The sequence below is a fragment of the Adiantum capillus-veneris genome, chromosome 20 (genome assembly GCF_014529385.1).
Source record: "Adiantum capillus-veneris isolate H3 chromosome 20, ASM1452938v2, whole genome shotgun sequence".
In the NCBI taxonomy this organism is placed as follows: Eukaryota; Viridiplantae; Streptophyta; class Polypodiopsida; order Polypodiales; family Pteridaceae; genus Adiantum; species Adiantum capillus-veneris.
In genome coordinates, this window is record NC_140950.1 from 85,572,278 (window position 1) to 85,590,213 (window position 17,936).

At 47.7% G+C, this 17,936-nt stretch overlaps 1 protein-coding gene across 3 annotated transcripts in view; it reads right to left on the minus strand.

Moving 5' to 3' along the window:
* Nucleotides 1-17,936, minus strand: part of LOC147432857 (uncharacterized) — an 88,611-nt gene that overhangs the window by 17,128 nt on the left and 53,547 nt on the right. For 2 of the 3 annotated variants that reach the window (XM_086492636.1, XM_086492638.1), the window contains 4 exons: nt 17,608-17,862; nt 17,439-17,520; nt 17,226-17,328; nt 15,866-15,991 (listed from right to left, as the gene is read on the minus strand). In XM_086492636.1, the coding sequence (XP_086348762.1) occupies nt 15,866-15,991; nt 17,226-17,328; nt 17,439-17,520; nt 17,608-17,862 (566 nt within the window). The remainder of the gene's footprint in view (nt 1-15,865; nt 15,992-17,225; nt 17,329-17,438; nt 17,521-17,607; nt 17,863-17,936) is intronic. The other variant, XM_086492637.1, reaches the window with a different exon arrangement.

Sequence of the window (17,936 nt, forward strand, 5' to 3'; positions counted from 1 at the left end):
ATGCGCAAGCTTGCGCCATAAGTGATGAGACTCGATAGAGGAAGGAATCTTGATTCTTGAGAGAGAGAGAGAGAGAGAGAGAGAGAGAGAGAGAGAGAGAGGGGATGATGGCGCGGTAGAGAGTGATGGAGAGGTGGAGTCTTGATTCTTGAATCTCAAGCTTGAGCCTTGAGGCTTAAAGCCTTGAGGCCCAAGGGAGAGGAGACTCAAGAGAGGTGATGAATGAGAGAGATGGAGAGGTGGAGCGTCAAGCTTGAGCCTTGAGGCTTAAAGCCTTGAGACCCAAGGGAGGGAGAGACTCGAGAGAGTGCCTTGGGAGAGGGAGAGAGAGAGACTAGAGTGCCTTCAAAGTTCAAGTGCCTTGAGCCTTGGAAGTTGGCTTGCTTCATTGCCTTGAGCATTGCCTCATTATATAGGGAAGATCTCCCCCCAAAACCATGGCGCTCAAAATTCAAAAAAACCCAAACGCCCGTTTTTGGACTAACTGACAGTTTTTTTAAAACTACCGTTCCGCCAGGCTTGCCGTTCCGCCCGTTCCGGGGTGGGTTCCGGCCGCCGTTCCGGTGAGCGTTCCGGCAGACGTTCCGAAATGGCCACGTTTCCGTTCCGCCTGTCCGACCCCCATGGGAACGCGTTCCGGGAACGAGAGGGGCCCGTTCCGCCCATTCCCTGTTACTCTGTGCACCATACCGTAGCTTTAGTCTCCTACTGTGACCGAAGCTCTTCTAGCTCTCTCTTGATTTGATCCAAAGCCTCGTGATGTGGGGACTTCTCTTGTCTGAATGGGATCGATTTCTCCTCTTGAAGAGCGCGTTGTAGTTTTAGGGCTTCAAGTTCCCTGCGTAAAGAAGTCAATGGATCAGAAGGACTTTCCGAAAACACTGAGGGGGTCTCTACCTGAGAGGAGTTGGTGAACAGCTTCCTTGCTCCCTCTATCCTAGTAGCAGCCGCGATAAACTCCTCTAGAGTGGCGTCGGGTTGGAGACTCTCTTGAAGTTTTTGCTGAGAAGTTTTGAGAAGCGCCTTCTCCACCCACTTCTTAACCATAAATTCACCGGGTTGCTGGGGAAGCTTGGCAACCAGAGACTTGGTTTTAGTCATAAGCTCTGCAAAAGTCTCCTCTGGCTGGAGCACCATGTTTGCCAAGTCATCCAAAACCTTCTCCTGGTAGTCACCTGGCCTGAATGCTGCACATAACTGTTGTCTTAAGGCTGCCCAAGTTGCAAAATGGTTCTCTGCAAACTGGCTGTACTATTTGTCTGCTAAGCCATCCAAGGTAGATGGAAAGAGTACCAAATAAGCATCTTCTCTATTAAGACCACGACCCCTACAGAGAGATACAAACCTCCTTGCATGGTCGTCAACATCTTCTGAAGAGAGTCCTCTGAAGGTAGGGAACTTGATGTTCACCTTGGCCAAAACACTTGCCAAGGCCTCCATGGCCCCTTGCTCCGGAGCCCGTTGCTCAATAGCCTATTGTAGCAGAATAGGAGAAAGCTTTACTGGAGAAGGTGATCTGGAAGATGTGGAACTGGATGGAGGAATGGGTGATGTCGTATGTGGAGGTATGGGTGATGAGGTTGATGGACTTCTACTAGGTACCAACGGTCGTCTTCTCTTGTAGTACTTCAGAGGACTCAGTAGTGCGCTTTGATGCTCGATTGACCGCCTTGTATGTGTCATGCAACGACCACCAATCCAACCAAGCTTTGGGCAAGAAAACCTTGAACTGGCTGAAGACTGGTCTATACTCTACGAGACTAGGCAAGTGACTAGACCCAGGCTGGACCAGGGACGAGGAGGACTAGACCAGGGACGAGGAGGTCTAGACCAGGGACGAGGGCTAGTTGGACCAGGGCAAGAGATGACTAGGGAGAGAGAGGACTAGACCAGTTGGACCAATGCGAGAGGAGAACAGTGCAAGGCAAGGTAGGAGAAGCTAGATAGACCCAACTAGCTTCAAGATTTGTACCTCACAGAGAGTGAGACTTCAGTTGAGGTCCCACCGTGATCGCCAAAATGAGAGCATCTGTAGCGCAGATAGTGCGTCGTGCTCTCTACAGTGGGTGCTCCTCAGTGCAATGTGCGCGACAATCTCACTCAAAACAGACTGAAAACAAGAAACAATAGACAACAACTGAGCTCACAGAGACACAACAGCAGTAGTAGACCACAACAAATGACTCAACTTCCTCAAAGAACTGATACAGACTCTGGCGTGGCAGCACACTCAGCTCCAGCCCAGGACTCTTAGGTACAATGGGGTGTTGAGGCTCAAATGTGCAGGGATGGTGAAGACGTGCTATGTGTATAGACTCACTCTAGACGACTACGTAAAGATGCTCATGACCAAACCGCTACTACTCATATATACAACCATAAAGAGCCACCAACGGCTCATAAATGACAGCACCTAAGTCTATCTCCACTGAGTGGTGGTGGTGACCTGGCCACGATGTCCACTAGACCACCGTATCCCTGCCACGTGTCACTACCCAGCGAATCCGTCCAGTGTGAACCGACCAGACCAACTGTAAAGTCCAAACTGTACTAATTGTCCTGTGAAAGTGACACTGTAGCCTGCTACAGTGATTGATGATGTTATACATGCTAGAGAAAAGGTGTAGTCTCATGTTCAGCTAGTGGTTACGGAGGCTATGTATCACAAGTTTACTTGCTCCTTTCACTTTACAAGAGATGCATGATGTAGTGGCTGGTATTGGAGGTGCCTCGTCCTAGAGAGGATGGATTGACACCACAATTTTTCTTGCAGTTTTAGGATGTGCTCAGTCTAGTTATGCTCTCTGGATTGCAACAAATTTTTCTTACAGAGGATATCTCATTTCTCTTATACCAAAAGAAGTACCGACGGTGGAGACCGATCATTCACATGTCTTCTGTGTATAAGATGTTAGCCCGCATGATTAGTATGCCTTTGAGATTGTTTTTGCTTGATCTCATCCATGATTCACAGAGGTTTTGTGCATGAGCAATGCATTCTGGACAACATCTTCACATTCTATGAGGGAGTTGAATGGGCCACACCCATCTACATTCTCTGCAAATCCGAAACTACTAAAGATCTGAAACTCTGTAAATCTCTGTACTTCTGAGTCTCTGAAATCTGAAAAGCTGAAAATTCTGAAAAATTTTCTGCCCTTTTGAAATTACTGAGATTACTGAAATTCTGTATTTCTGTAGAAATTTGAAAAATTCAGCCCTCCTGACAGTTTCGGCCTGCTGAATCTGCCCTAGCAAAGCTTGAGCACGAAACGGGGGGGGGGGGGGGGGGGGGGGGGGGGGGGGGGGGGGGGGGGCGGGCGCAGGGCTGCAGAGAGAGAAATGAATTGAAATGAAATGTTATATTAACGTCTTCAAAAGGCCAAAGTGACCTATGAGACCAAAAAGTTACAATGTGGTGGATCTGATACAAAGTCTGAGAGAGAGAGAGAGAGAGAGAGAGAGAGAGAGAGAGAGAGAGAGAGAGAGAGAGAGAGAGAGATGAACTGAAATGTAATATTAACGTCTTCAAAAGGCCAAAATGACCTATGAGACCAAAAGGTTACATGTGGTGAATCTAATACCAGGTCTGGGTACAAAAATGGTTTCAGAAACTGCACTTGTGAACACATCCTCTCCAACCCTCCCAAGGCCGCAGAGGCTCTGGACAATCTAGCATCCGCTGCTTTCTTAAGAGTAAACTTCGGTCCTGTAAATACCACACCAAGGTATGTGTATGCATCTGTGTACTCTACTGTATCCTCGCCATATGCAAATGTAGGTGCCGATCTCCAAACCCACTGCGGTGTGGTCTTAAACACCATAACTTTGGTTTTACCCAAATTTACCGACAGTCCACCGTCCTCCTCGAATTTATGTAATGCATCTAACTGCCTCTGCATTCCATCTGGTGATTCTGCTATCAATACAATATCATCTGCATACAACAACAAAGGGATCCATGACCCTGCAAGTTGAGCACCTTTGTCACCCTCTCTATCAATGTAATCTGATACCTCATCTATATACATACCAAATAAAGTAGGGGACAGTGGGCATCCCTGCTTTACTCCAACGGTGAAATGAACAATGTCAGAATTCCCTTCTGGAGTACGTACATAACCAGTTACTGACCCATATAAGGCCACGATCCCCCAGATAATCTCTTTTGGGGACCCCTAACTCTTGCATTCTGCGCATCAATCTGGCCCTTGGTACTGTATCAAAAGCTTTCCGAAAATCCACAAAGCAACAATACATCCTTCTCCCGCTTGCTCTTCCTTCCTCAATAATGGCTCTGAGCGTAAGAATATGATCTAGAGTGGAATAACCCCTCCTGAATCCAGCTTGTCCTGTTGCCCTTATGCCCTCATTCTCTGCCCATCTACTCAGTTTTTGGTCCAGAATGGATGCGTATAGTCGGGTCAATGTGTGACCCACCATAATGGTACGGTAGTTCCCGGGTATCATAGGATCCCCTGACTTGAAAATAGGTACGATAGTAGATAATTTTCAAGATTCAGGTAATCCTTCACACATGACCCGATTAAACAGACGAGCAAGGACTTCTAAAAGTAGATCCCTTGCATGGATCAGATGTTCTGCTACTAAACCCTCATGATCATATGCTCTTCTTGTCTTCATCTTATCAATGGCTTTTTCCACCATTTCCGTAGTAAAGAAAGTACTAGTAGTAGGGCATGGCTCTGGCGGATCTGGTAATGGAGGCTGTCCAGATACCGTATATAATGATGTTACATATTGACCCCAAATCTCAGTAGAGGTAATTGTCGGAGGCGATGAGTGCTCTTGAAATAAACGCCAGGCCTCATGTGAGTCCTGACTCAAGAAGAGCTGATATAAATCCTCCTCCAGTTTGGCTAAAAATGCCCTTTTCTTGTGACATACTATACGCCGAAGAGCAATCCGAGACTGCTTATATGTGATGATCCCAAGTGTAAGCTCTTTGTGGACCTGGGTTCTCGTCTCTCTGCATTCCTCGTCGTACCAACTGTTTTGAGGTATGTTCCCAGATCCTCTCTTCTGATCAGGCTGAGTATGTGAGTATGCCTCTTGTGCTGCTCCATGTAGTATCTTTGTTAGCTGAGAAGTAATCTCCTCTAAAGTATATACTGGCTCGGCTGTCCACATCCTATTATAGATCTTTTCCACATAGACTGAATCAGTCTGTGGCGTGAAAGTATATCTTGTGTGTGTCTTCTTCCTTTGTACTTGAGAGGCATTGTCTTGGAAGGAGATTGATAAGGTCAAGAGAGCATGATCCACTGCAATCCCAACCGGTCTGGGTCCCACCTTAAAGTCCTCGATACTAAAAATAAAGCTTGGTGAAGTCATGACATAATCCACTGTACTGGCCCCATGCCTGTGCGGGAAGCATGTGAATCCCCCAGATAAAGGGAAATTCTCTAGACCATTAAGTATGGCCAAACCATGTGTAGTTGCCATTTCCATGAGATGTCTCCCATATTCAGTGTGTTCTTTATCCTGTGAGTTTCTAGTAAGCCCCTCCTGTGATAAATCCACATCTCTGAGCATTTCCTCAGAGGTATTATAGAATACTGCTTGAGAGTTGGCCGTTCTGGCATTAAAGTCTCCTAAGAGAACGATGTCTCCATCTCTAGAGAACTCCCATATGTCATTATTCAATATGGAGAAAGGGGACTGTCCTTTAGGTGAGGAGTAGACTGGCGTACTTGGAGGGAAGTAGCATATAGCGATATATAGAAATCTACCTGTCTCGGCTCTCATTCTCACCCACATATACCTTGCTTGTTCATCTTTCCTGATAATCTGTAGTAGTGGTTTCAGCTCCTCTTTAAATAAGACTGCTACTCCTCCTGAACCCCGGCTACCTCGCAGAGATCTCGTCTGGTCGACGAGCTGTTTCCCATAAATACCCCTTCACATGTGGCATAAGCTGTCCCGGTATCTGGTGTGTCTCTGAGTAGAAAACTATGTCTCTGTCCCTAAAGCTGTCTTCAAAGGCACCTACATCTAGCCTATATAATCCATTACAATTCCACGCCGCTATCCGGAGCGTCGCCCCATAGGTCTCGCACCTAATAATGGTGGAGGTAGGTGTGGTCTCAAGCATCTGGGCCTTCCCTTTCTCCGCATCCTCAATCCATTTCTCTACTTCATCAACCTTTTCTTGGTCTCGTACGGTCCCATACGTTTTGTACGATGATGTGCGGTACTAAACGAACCTTTTCTTGGTCTCGTACGGTCCCGTTCGTTTTGTACACGTACGATGATGTGCGGTACTAAACGAACTAAAAAATATTAAGATGTACGATGACGTTACGTACGTTCAAAATAAAAAAACAAAGAATTCTTACGTCTAAGGCTTAGGCCCTTGGGTTTAAACTTTACACTTAAAGAAACTTGACGTTATGAGATCTTCAATGGGAGCTTGAGAGGGAGAGACCCAATGGAGAGAAGATGGAGAGGCAAGACTCTAGTCTCTAGAGCTTGTCACTTGAGACCTAGAACATGGAAGCATTGAGCAGTGAGAGCATTGAGAGCTTGAGAGAGGGAGAGCGTGGGGGAGAGGGAGATCATAAGAGAAGTGGAGCCCTAGCACATAGAATCCAATGTTTGAATGTGGCTTAAGTGCTTGAATTGACGCTCCAAAACAGCCCCAAAAGTTGCCCTCAGTGGCCCTTAGTCAACAGTCAAGAGCTACCAATGGGTATAGACAGCCATTTAAAATTTTTTGGGCTGCTCAATATAGTCCACTCACAATTGTGAGTTTTGTTTTTTTTTTTAATAATTAATTTATAAAACGTACAAAACGTACTAAACGAACCGGACAGTACGTGACCCGCAGTACGGAACGAGACATTCCGTACGTCGTACGAAAACTCGCCCATGAAGATATCGTTTTCGATTTCTGTTCATCTCCTTCCCGTAGAGCTTTTATCTGATCTTTCATGTCCTCGAGCTCCTTCAGCACGAAGGTTGGTCGTCTCCCTTCTCCTTAGTTGCAGATTTGCAAGCCTGCAAGGTCTCCTTTTAGCTCCTCGATTATTGCATCTTTTTCCCCATGTGCTTTTCCATATTTGTTCTCCATGCTTCAAAACTTGCTACTGCCTCATCGAGTTTCTTTTGCATAACACATTCTGTTACATTTACTTCGGCCTTGATTAGGTTTCGTAATTCCGTTTTCACGATCTGAATTTCCTCATTCTGTATCCCCCGGATCTCTCTCCTTAGTTCTCTCATCATGTCTCCATACATGAGTTCTTGTAGCTCTCAGCGTTTGCGTGCATTTCCTTCCTGATGTCATCCCTCATATAGTTTAGCTCTGATTTGAGCATCACCTGGACCTTCTCCATCAGTAGCTCATCATGTATCCTGGAGGTTTTCCCAACTCGTAAGGATCCTGGTGATAGCACAGTATCTCTGTTTCTCCGTTTGAAAGTAGCCGTCGTTTTTTTTTGGGGTGGTGTAGCTATCTACACCCGGCCCTTCCCCTTCGATAGGCGGATCCATCGAACCCGCCCCACAAATGTGGGGTAGGGTACTAGGGTGAGGGACTGAGAATAAGGCAAACTTAAGAGTGTATTTATTTTTAAAGCTTAAAAACCTTTTAAACTTTAACGTAGGAGATGGGAAGTCCTGCTACGCGTAGGTAAAGGAGGGGTGCCGGGGACTTGCTACGCGTAGAAGGAGAGGGCTTGTGTGCGAACAGGTCGCGCGTTGGGCTAGTACTCACAGACGCAGGCTTAGGCCTCAGGGTTACGCCTCCCACAGCACAGGCTTCGAGTGCATTCAGCAGGCCTCCCGCTCAGTTGGGGGCTATGTTCAACACATGCAGGTACAGAGCACAGGGCAGCCTACAGAGGGGTTATGTCCTTATCACCACAGGTTGCGAACGCAGGCAGTAAGCAGACCCTTCTATGAGGGCTGCGCGCAGGTGACAGTCGGCGCCCTTGAGTGGGCCAGTTGGAGCCGCAGGCCATCCCTGTTGGGAGAGAGAGAGTGCTGCCACAGACCTCCTGCTCGCACGCGCTGCCACCTCTCTCTCTACGCTTTTTTATTTCTCTCTCTCTCTACGCTGCCTTTTCCTCCACATTCTCTCTCTACGCACGGGGCAGCAGGAGGGGAGCGCGGGGGGGGGGGGGGGGGGGGGGGGGGGGCGCGAGGGGGGCGGGGCTGCAGAGGGAGAGAGCGAGAGAGCGCAAAGGGGGGGGGGGGGGGGGGGGGGCGCGAGGGGGGCGGGCTGCAGAGGGAGAGAGCGAGAGAGCGCAAAGGGGGGGGGGGGGGGGGGGGGGGGGGGGCGAGGGGGGCGGGGCTGCAAAGGGAGAGAGCGAGAGAGCGCAAAGGGGGGGGGGGGGGCAGCAGAGGGGGGCATGGGTGCAGAGGCAGAGAGGGAGCTTGGTTTCTGTGTCCTATTGCACCCCCCTTGTCTCAGCTGGGAGGGGAGGGGAGCGCGAGGGGGCAGGGCTGCGCGCGCGCACACACACACACACACAGATGAAATGAAATGACATGTTATATTAACATCTTCAAAAGGCCAAAATGACCTTTGAGACTAGAGCGTTACAATGTGGTGAATCTGATACAAAGTCAGAGTAACAAAATGAAATGACAAAATGATAAAATGATAAAATGATAAAATAAAAGTACTATGGGATCGTAAACTGGTAGGCGTGAACTAAGCAGCTAGCTGGGGTAGCTAAATCACAAGTCACAAGAGATCCAGCATCGGTCGTTGGCGGATCTCATCAATCTCCTCCAGGCACGGCAATCTGACCGGGCGTCGTGCATGTCGGGCCAAAGTGATCTGAATCCTCTGATGTAGCCTCCGTCTATGCTCTGTAGTCCTCCGCGGTCGTGGGCGTCTCGATCTCCCCAGCTCAGTCACTCGATCGATCAATGTGCCTCTAGTGTGCGACGACAAGATCTGTTGTGGTAGTAGCTCATCTCGGTGTCCAGTGTCTGCTCTAAAGAAGTCTGTGATGTGTCTCTGAGATTGGCTAGCCTCTCCTCTCATCAGGCTCTCTTTGTGTCTGCACAGCTCGAGCAGAAACAAACCCAGGCATCTCTGATCCTCGTACCTCACGACTCTTGAGAGTGGTCCAAAGCCCTCTCTGAACAAGCAGTGGAAGCGGCCTCGTATCTTGTAGTAGACAGAGCAGTGGCATGTGTAGTGTAACTCTGTCTCAGGCTCCATGTCACACAAGGTGTATGTCCTAGCCTCTTCTGGCACTCCGTTGTATCTCCCAGTCTCGATCCGTAGTTGGTGTGAAGATGTGCGTATCTGGCCAATAGCACACCGTATCCCATGAGACAAGTGGGTGTCCATGTATTTGGGCCTTGTCACAAAACCTTTTCCCGTAAGCTGGAGAAGACGCTCTCTGTAGAAAGCCATCTTCATGCCCAGCTCTTGTGCTGACTGTACCCATGTCCTCCTGGTGTCTAGCTGAGTAAGGTCCTGGCGGATGAGCCTGGTGGTCATTGTGTAAGAGTCAGTGAGGGTGCATCCAGTGAGTACTGGAAGGGGGGCAATCTGTCTATACTGAACCCATGTGCCTGGAACCATGACATCATCTCCCCATACCAACATGCTGTGTCTCCCTGCTTGGCTAACCGTCGAGAAGACTCAAGTGCAAGGTGGGTGTATCTGTCTTTGGGAAGTTCCCACAAGCGGTGTATGAAGAAAACAGATCTGGTGCGCGCCTCAACTACTAGTGGGGGGGACAGCTAGCTTTGCTCGGATAATGGCACGTGGTACTGAAGCCTTGGCTCTAATGAGCCGCGAGACCATGGAGACCAGAGGCTTCTCCATGTCCCCCCATCCATCAGTACAACCTGTTCTCCCGTGATGATCCAATGAAGGCCCCCATATCTCAGCTCCACACACACACAGAAATGAAATGAAATGATATATTAACGTCTACAAAAGGCCAAAATGATCTATGAGACCAAACTGATTACAATGGTGAGTCTAGTACCAAGTCTGGGTACAAAGAAAGAAAACTACAAACTAGAAACTGAGAGAGAGAGAGAGAGAGAGAGAGAGAGAGGGATGAAATGAAATGATATATTAACGTCTTCAAAAGGCCAAAATGACCTATGAGACCATCAGATACAAAGTGGTGAAATCTAATACAATGTCTGAAGTACAAGTATAAAAAGTACTGAATGTAAAATGTGAAAAATGAGAAATGATATATTAACGTCTACAAAAGGCCAAAATGATCTATGAGACCAAACTGATTACAATGGTGAGTCTAGTACCAAGTCTGGGTACAAACTAGAAACTGAGAGAGAGAGAGAGAGAGAGAGAGAGAGAGAGAGGGGGATGAAATGAAATGATATATTAACGTCTTCAAAAGGCCAAAATGACCTATGAGACCATCAGATACAAAGTGGTGAAATCTAATACAATGTCTGAAGTACCAAGTATAAAAAGTACTGAATGTAAAATGTGAAAAATGAAAAATGATGTGTGAGATGTGAGATGTGAAATGTGAAATGTGAAATGTAGAATAGGCCCTCAATGACACTCTGGGTGTCGTGCTAGAATGCCTCTGATCCTCTATTGGAGTCTCCGTCGATGGAGTGTGCTCCTGTGTCTCGGTCGTGGTCGCCTCGATCTCCTGAGCTCAGTCGCCCTGTCAATGAGGGTGCCTCTGGTATGAATGTGGGTACAACTCTGTGCTGGTGGAGAGAGAGAGAGAGAGAGAGAGAGAGAGAGAGAGAGAGAGAGAGAGAGAGAGAGAGAGAGAGAGAGAGAGAGAAATGAAAATGAAATGAAATGTTATATTAACGTCTTTGAAAAGGCCAAAGTGACCTATGAGATCAGAAAGTTACAATGTGGTGGATCTGATACAAAGTCAGAGTAACAAGATGACAAAATAAAATACTATGGAACTACGTACCTAGCTGGGATAGCTAAATCACAGGAGATCTAGCATCGGTCGTTGGCGGATCTCATCAATCTCCTCCATGGTTAGTAGTCTGACCAGGCGTCGTGCATGCCTGGCCAGAGTGCTCCGAATCTTCTGACGTAGCCTCCATCGATGCTGTGTAGTCCTCCGCAGTCGTGGGCGCCTAGATTTCCCCAGTTCAATCGCTCGGTCGATCAGTGTGCCTCTGGTGTGAGACGAGGGGGAGCTCTGCTATGGGAGTGGCTCTTGCAACTGTCCCGTGTCTGTTCAGAAGAAGTCTGTGATCCATCTTTGAGACTGGCTAGCCTCGCCACTCATCAGGCTGTCTCTGTGTCTGTGCAACTCGAGCAAGAACAAACCCCGGCATCTCTGATCCTCGTATCCCATGACTCTTGAGAGTGGTCCAAAACCCTCTCTGAACAAGCAATGGAAGCGGCCTCGTATCTCGTAGTAGACAGGGCAGCGGCATGTATAATGCAACTCTGTCTCAGGCTCCATGTTACACAAGGGGCATATCCTCGCCTTTGCTGGTACTCCGTTGTATCTCCCAGTCTCAATCCGCAGCTCAATCCGCAGCTGGTGAGAAGATGTGCGTAATTGGCCAATAGCACATCGTATCCCATGAGACAAGTGGGTGTCCATGTATCTGGGTCTCGTCACAAAACCATCCTCTGTAAGTTGGAGAAGGTGGTCTCTGTAGAAAGCCATCTTCGTGCCCAATTCCTGTGCTGGTTGTATCCATGTCCTCCTGGTGTCTAGCTGGGCCAGGTCTTGGCGGATGAGCTTGGTGATCTCTGACTGTGTAAGAGTGAGAGATGGTGCATCCAATGAGTATTGGAATGGTGGTAGCCTGTCTATGCTGAACCCATACGCCTGAAACCATGATGCCATCTCCCCATACCAGCATGTTGTATCTCCTTGCATGGCTAACTGTCGAGAGGACTCAAGTGCAATGCGAGCATATCTGTCTCTAGGAAGTTCCCATGTGCGGTTTATGAAGGAGACTGATTTGGTGAGCGCCTCGACTACTAGTGGGGGGGCCGCTAGCTCTGCTCGGATAATGGCCCGTGGTACTAATGCCTTGGTTCTAATGAGCCGCGAGATCATAGAGACGAGAGGTTTCTCCATGTTCCCTCATCCATCTGTGCCACCCAGTCTCCCGTGGTGATCTAATGAAGGTCCCCATGTCTCAGCTCCATAGAGCAATGCTAGAGCCACCAAAGTGTTAAAGAGCCAGAGCTTCGTCCGGGGTTCTTGGAACTGAACCTGCGAACACATCTTCTCCAATCTACCCAATGCTGCGTGGGCTCTAGTCAGTCTGGTCTCTGCTACTCTTCTGAGTAAGAATGCAGGTCCGCTAAAAACCACTCAAGGTAAGTGTAAGCATCTGTGTACTCCACAGTCTCCTGGCCGTATGTGAATGTAGGTGTTGACCTCCTGATCCATTGTGGGGTGGTATTAAACACCATAACCTTGGTTTTACCAAGGTTGACAGACAAGCCACTTTCGTGGGCAAACCTATGCAAAGCCTCCAATTGACGTTGCATTCCCTCTGGGGATTCGGAGATCAACACTATATCATCAGCATATAACAAAAGTGGAATCCATGTCCGTGCCAACTGTGCACCTCTATCACCATCGCTATCAATGTAGTCAGAAACCTCATCCACATACATACCGAAAAGGGTAGGAAAGAGCGGGCAGCCCTGCTTCACCCCAATAGTGGAGTGAACCGGTGTAGAAAGTCCCTCAGGGGTGCGTACATGCCCTACTACTGATCTGTACAATGCCATGACCCCCCAAATGAGCTCTGTGGGTACTCCCATTTCCTGTAATCTGCGCATCAATCTAGCTCTGGGTACTGTGTCAAAAGCTTTGCGGAAGTCCACAAAGCTACAATAGATCCGTCTCCCATGAGATCTGCCCTCCTCGATGATGGCCCTGAGTGTCAGGATATGGTCAAGAGTAGAGAAGCCTCTCCTGAACCCTGCCTGCCCAGCTGCACGCATTCCTTCGCTCTCTGCCCATCTACTCAATTGTTGCTCAAGAATGGATGCATACAACCGTGCCAATGTGTGTCCAATCATGATAGTGCGATAATTCCCAGGCTCCATGGGGTCTCCTGACTTGAAGATAGGTACAATCGTAGATAGGCTCCAAGTGTCCGGTAGACCCTCACACATGGCATGGTTAAACATAACTGCTAGAAGCTCTGCTAGTAGGTCTTTGGCATGCATGAAATGCTCAGCGACTAAGCCATCATGATCATATGCCCTTCCAGTCCTCATCTTGTCAATGGCTTTCTTCACCATCTCAACGGTGAAAAAAGCACATGTGTGTGAGCATGGATCGGGGGGTTTGGAAGGGGCGATTGTCCAGGTACTGTGTACAAAGATGATGCGTACTGACCCCAGGTCTCTGTGGAGGAAATAGCAAGGGGGGGACTGCTCATGAAAGAGCCGCCACGCCTCACGCGAGTCTTGACTCAAGAATAGTTGGTATAGATCCTACTCGAGTCGAGCCAAAAAAAGCCCTCTTCTTCTGCCGCACCAAGCGTCGGAAGTCAATCTATGAAGTGACGTCCCCCAAAATCACCTCCCTCTGAAGTCTAGCTCTAGTCTGGCGGCACTCCTCATGGTACCAGCTGTTCTGAGGCATGCTCCCTGATCGGCGTCTCTGCTCAGGCTGGGTGTGAGGGTATGCCTCTGCTGCTGCATCGTGTAATGTCTGTGTCAGTATAGTAGTTAGCTCCTCCAGAGGTCACCTCAGGTCCTCAGTGCATAGGCGTCTATAGATCCCGTCCATGTATACACAATCCGTCTCCCGTGTGAAGGTGTAGCGAGTAGGGGCTGCTACCCGTGGCCTGTGTGCTTCACTGAACTGGAAGGAGATGGCCATCGACACCAGAGCATGATCCACTGCCACTCCGACCGGTCTGGGCCCAACTGTGAGATCCTGGATACTAGAGATGAGATTCGGCTATGCCATGACATAGTCCATTGTGCTGGCTCCATGTCTGTGTGGGAAGCATGTAAAACCTCCCGCAACAGAAAATCTCTGTAGGCCATTCAAGATGGCCAATCCATGTGCGGTGCCCATGTCTATCAGGTGTCGCCCATACTCAGTATATTCCACATCCATCGTGTGATAGTCTGGACAGGCCCATCTCTACAACCATCTAGCTCTATCAGCATCTCCTCTGAAGTATCATAAAACACTGTCTGGTGATGGGCAGCTAGCATTGAAGTCCCCTAGAATGATAATGTCACCATCTCTAGAGAACTCCCATATGTCATCATCCAAAATAGAAAAAGGGGATTGTCCTCTTGGTGATGCATAGACTGACGTACTCGGGGGAAAGTAGCAAATAGCAATGTAAAGATATCTGCCTGTCTCTGCTTTCAGTCTCACCCACATGTACCTAGCCTGCTCATCCCTACGGGCTATATGTATCAATGGCTGCAGATCTTCTCTAAATAACACTGCCACTCCCTCCGAGCCCCGTCCTCTGTGCTCTGAGCGTGTCTCCTGTCTGTAGGCTGTCTCCCACCCGTATCCACTGATGTGAGGCATGGATTGCCCGGGGGCCTGGTGTGTCTCAGAGTAAAAGATGATGTCTCTTCCAATAGAGCTGTCCTCAAAAGCACCCACATCAAAATGCATAGATCCATTACAGTTCCAAGCAGCCACTTTGAGTGTGGTCCCATAAGTCTCGTACCGTCATGTGGAGCGTCGTTCTCGTATTACTACTCTTCCATTTTAGTAAAAGGCAATCTTGCCTTTTCCCCTTGCCGCTCTAATCTCCGGCATCACTTCCTGCATATGAGCGATCTGCGAGAGGGTGAGATCATCCCCGAGAAAGATGCCCGTCTCTTTAAGAGTTGGTCTTTTCTTCAAGGACTTCTTCGCTTCCATGGAGGGAAAACGGAGGATGAGTGCTCTTTCTTTTGAGGTTTCCCCACTGCTTCCATTTTTCTTTATGTTGCCCACTCTCCATGCTCTTGTGTGCGTCGGCTCACGAACCCCCATTAAGGCCATGAGTTCTTTTACCTCTTCGTCCACATTGCTTTTGTCTTTAAGACCGCAAATTCTCACATGTAAAGCGCGCACCCATCTTCTTGCTCCTCCTCTAGTGTCTGATTGATGATAGTGGGTGTGGACGTGGGCGTTATCTCCTTGCCTTTTCCTTTCTTGGCCACCTTGATCCATTTCTCGGCTTCATCCGCCTTCTGTTGAGTTTTGGTAAGAACATCCACCCAAGAAGTCGTCATCTCTTTGTGTTGCTCTTCTCCCTCTTTGATGGCCCGTACTTGCTCCTTGATCGTGTTGATTTCTTCGGACACTGAGGGTTGCAGTTCGCCCTCTTCCAGTGTGTTTCTTGATCGTGCTTCGGCGAGGTCTTTCTTCAGTGACGCAATCTCTTCATCCTGAGTCGTCACTCAGTCTTCCAACGTATTTATCTTGCTCTCTTGGATCAGCACGCGTCCTTCGAGCATGTTTATTGTGCTCAAGAGATTGCGGTTCATCTTGGTAATGGTCTCCGTCATTTCCTCTTTGCACTTTTGAATGGCATCCTCTAGGGGGTCGGCTTTATCGTTCAGCTTCCTCATGCTTGATCGCCGTCCGAAAAAGAGCCACTAAGCGTACGTGTGCATCCACACTAGCAGCGGGCGTGGTAGCTGGGCGGGTGGGGGAACGCGAGGAGGTATGGCAAGGGAGGGGCAGAGAGAGAGAGAGAGAGAGAGAGAGAGAGAGAGAGAGAGAGAGAGAGAGAGAGAGAGAGAGAGAGAGAGAGAGAGAGAGAGAGAGAAAATGGAAAAACGCGATAGAGTACGGGAGAGAGAGAGAGAGAGAGAGAGAGAGAGAGAGAGAGAGAGAGAGAGAGAGAGAGAGAGAGAGAGAGTTCAATTTACCCTCAGCTAAAAGTCAAGAACATTACCCCTTACCAATTTATGAAGGCTGGAATTGAAAGAAGAATCCTGACTAAGAATCAGGAGTATTATAACCAGCATATACGTTTGCTTTACAGACTTTCTCGGAGAATCATATAGCATCTCAAGCAACGGCATCATCTGCATCCATTAACATTGAATCAGTTTAGCATGCAAATTTAAGTCTGTTTGATAAAGTTTCCATAACTTTATTCAAGAAATCAATCAGTACAAAACTCCTCAGAATATGCAGTTGCTCAACATAAGAATGCTCCCTGCAGATCTTTTTTGGATTTGAATCAAAAGTGACTACTACATACAACACAATAATTAAACAGATCACTATTCTTTCATGTGTGTTATCCCATCAATCCCATGCGATCCAGCCAATGGAACTGCCCTTACTATACATTTCTCATTCCTTCACCTGAAAGCTGATTCAGTCAGCTCTTAAGAGAGAGAGTTTTCTTTAGAGACAAACGGTTGCTATTGTATTCCAGAAACAAAGAAAGACCTAGTAAACTGTTACAAGTCATATCACTGAATTAGCCTAGCAACCCTAAGCCTCCTCGTCCTGTTGAGCTGCCCCTGCATTCTTCCACATAACTGACACTACCGCCTTGTTGTTTGCTGCCCAACCTGTTCTGCCAATCCAGTTGCATTGCAGCCTTTGCTCCAGCAGATTTCCAGCTGCTGTCCTCAGCCTTCCCTATACTGCCCTCAACATCTGCTGCCACCCACAGCCCGTTTCAGTGACACCCATTGTTTCAGTCTCTCCTGCCGCCACCCTCAGCACCTGCTGCTGCCGACATCCCTTCTGCATATGCCACGTAAGGCTGCCTGCTTACCTTTGTTTCATCCTCTCAGCCTGCTTCAGGTCACTGTCAAAGCTCTACACAGAGTGCAAGTGTTCAAAAGAGGGTTGCAGAAGAGGTAATCGAGGGGTCTTAGAGGGCACTGTATGCTATAATCTAAGAATCTTTAGCCCTATTTGTGTTTGAAACGCCCTTGTCCTGCTCACATTCTAAATGCGTGGAAAGACAAATTTTATCTGTAACCAACTTTTCAAAACAGTGTAAAGTTGAAAATTCCAGTGACTATGTCCATGATACATGCAAGGAAGCGTGCCCTTGACAAGAGGAAGGGCATGCACAAGTTTCAGATCTCCTTAGCACAGAATTTTCAAAACCACGGGCGTGCTCACAGTGCTAGAAATACAGCCTGCTATGTGTGCAACAAACCTTTTCTGTTAGAAAGCCACAACATGTAGCAAGTCTATTGCCTACTGACATTATCAAACAATCAACACTGTTCAAGAACCCCACATTACGAAGAAAAAAGGGCAGTGGTTTAGGACGAAATGAGTCGTACATACCAGAGTATCCAGATCGGTACGCACCAAAACATATTCTAGAAAGGCTGCATTCCCATGCACCAGAGTATATAATAACAAAACTGTGCATTCGTCTGCTAAGCATCTGCAACAACCATTGCAAAACAAGATAAGCAAAGTTGAGAAATGAGAAACCGACTAAGGTTGAGGAACAAAAACCCATGTGTTCAATGAGGTTATGTGGCAATTGCTTACAATCCCAGAACATCATACAAAGATGTAAATGAGATCCTCAATGTAAACTCTGCAGCAGTGCTATCAGCATCTATAATAGCAACTATTTAAAAGCAAGTTAGGCACACTTATGTGAAACTCAAAAGTTAAAAAAATCTAGCAGATTGCCATCCTCAGGAAAAAACAGTACATTCTCTTTCCCTTGCCATATTGAGTGCTTGACAATAGACATTTTCAACATGATTTAAGTCCGACTTCATTGAAGCATCCCCTCCATGAACATCCAATTGCCTTTCGAAATTGTTCTCAAATTGAAGACAAACGCGATGATGTACAAGAACCAAAAGTAGTAGCACACTGTTGGTAGCCAAAGGACTCATTGCAGTACTCGACTTTGAGCTCACCAGATAGTTGTATGTATAGTATGGTAACCTCAATACAATGGCTGCACAGCACAATTTAAAGATTCAATGAAACTTTTCTTCTAGTTAGCTCAATTCAGCTTTGACATTGACCTCC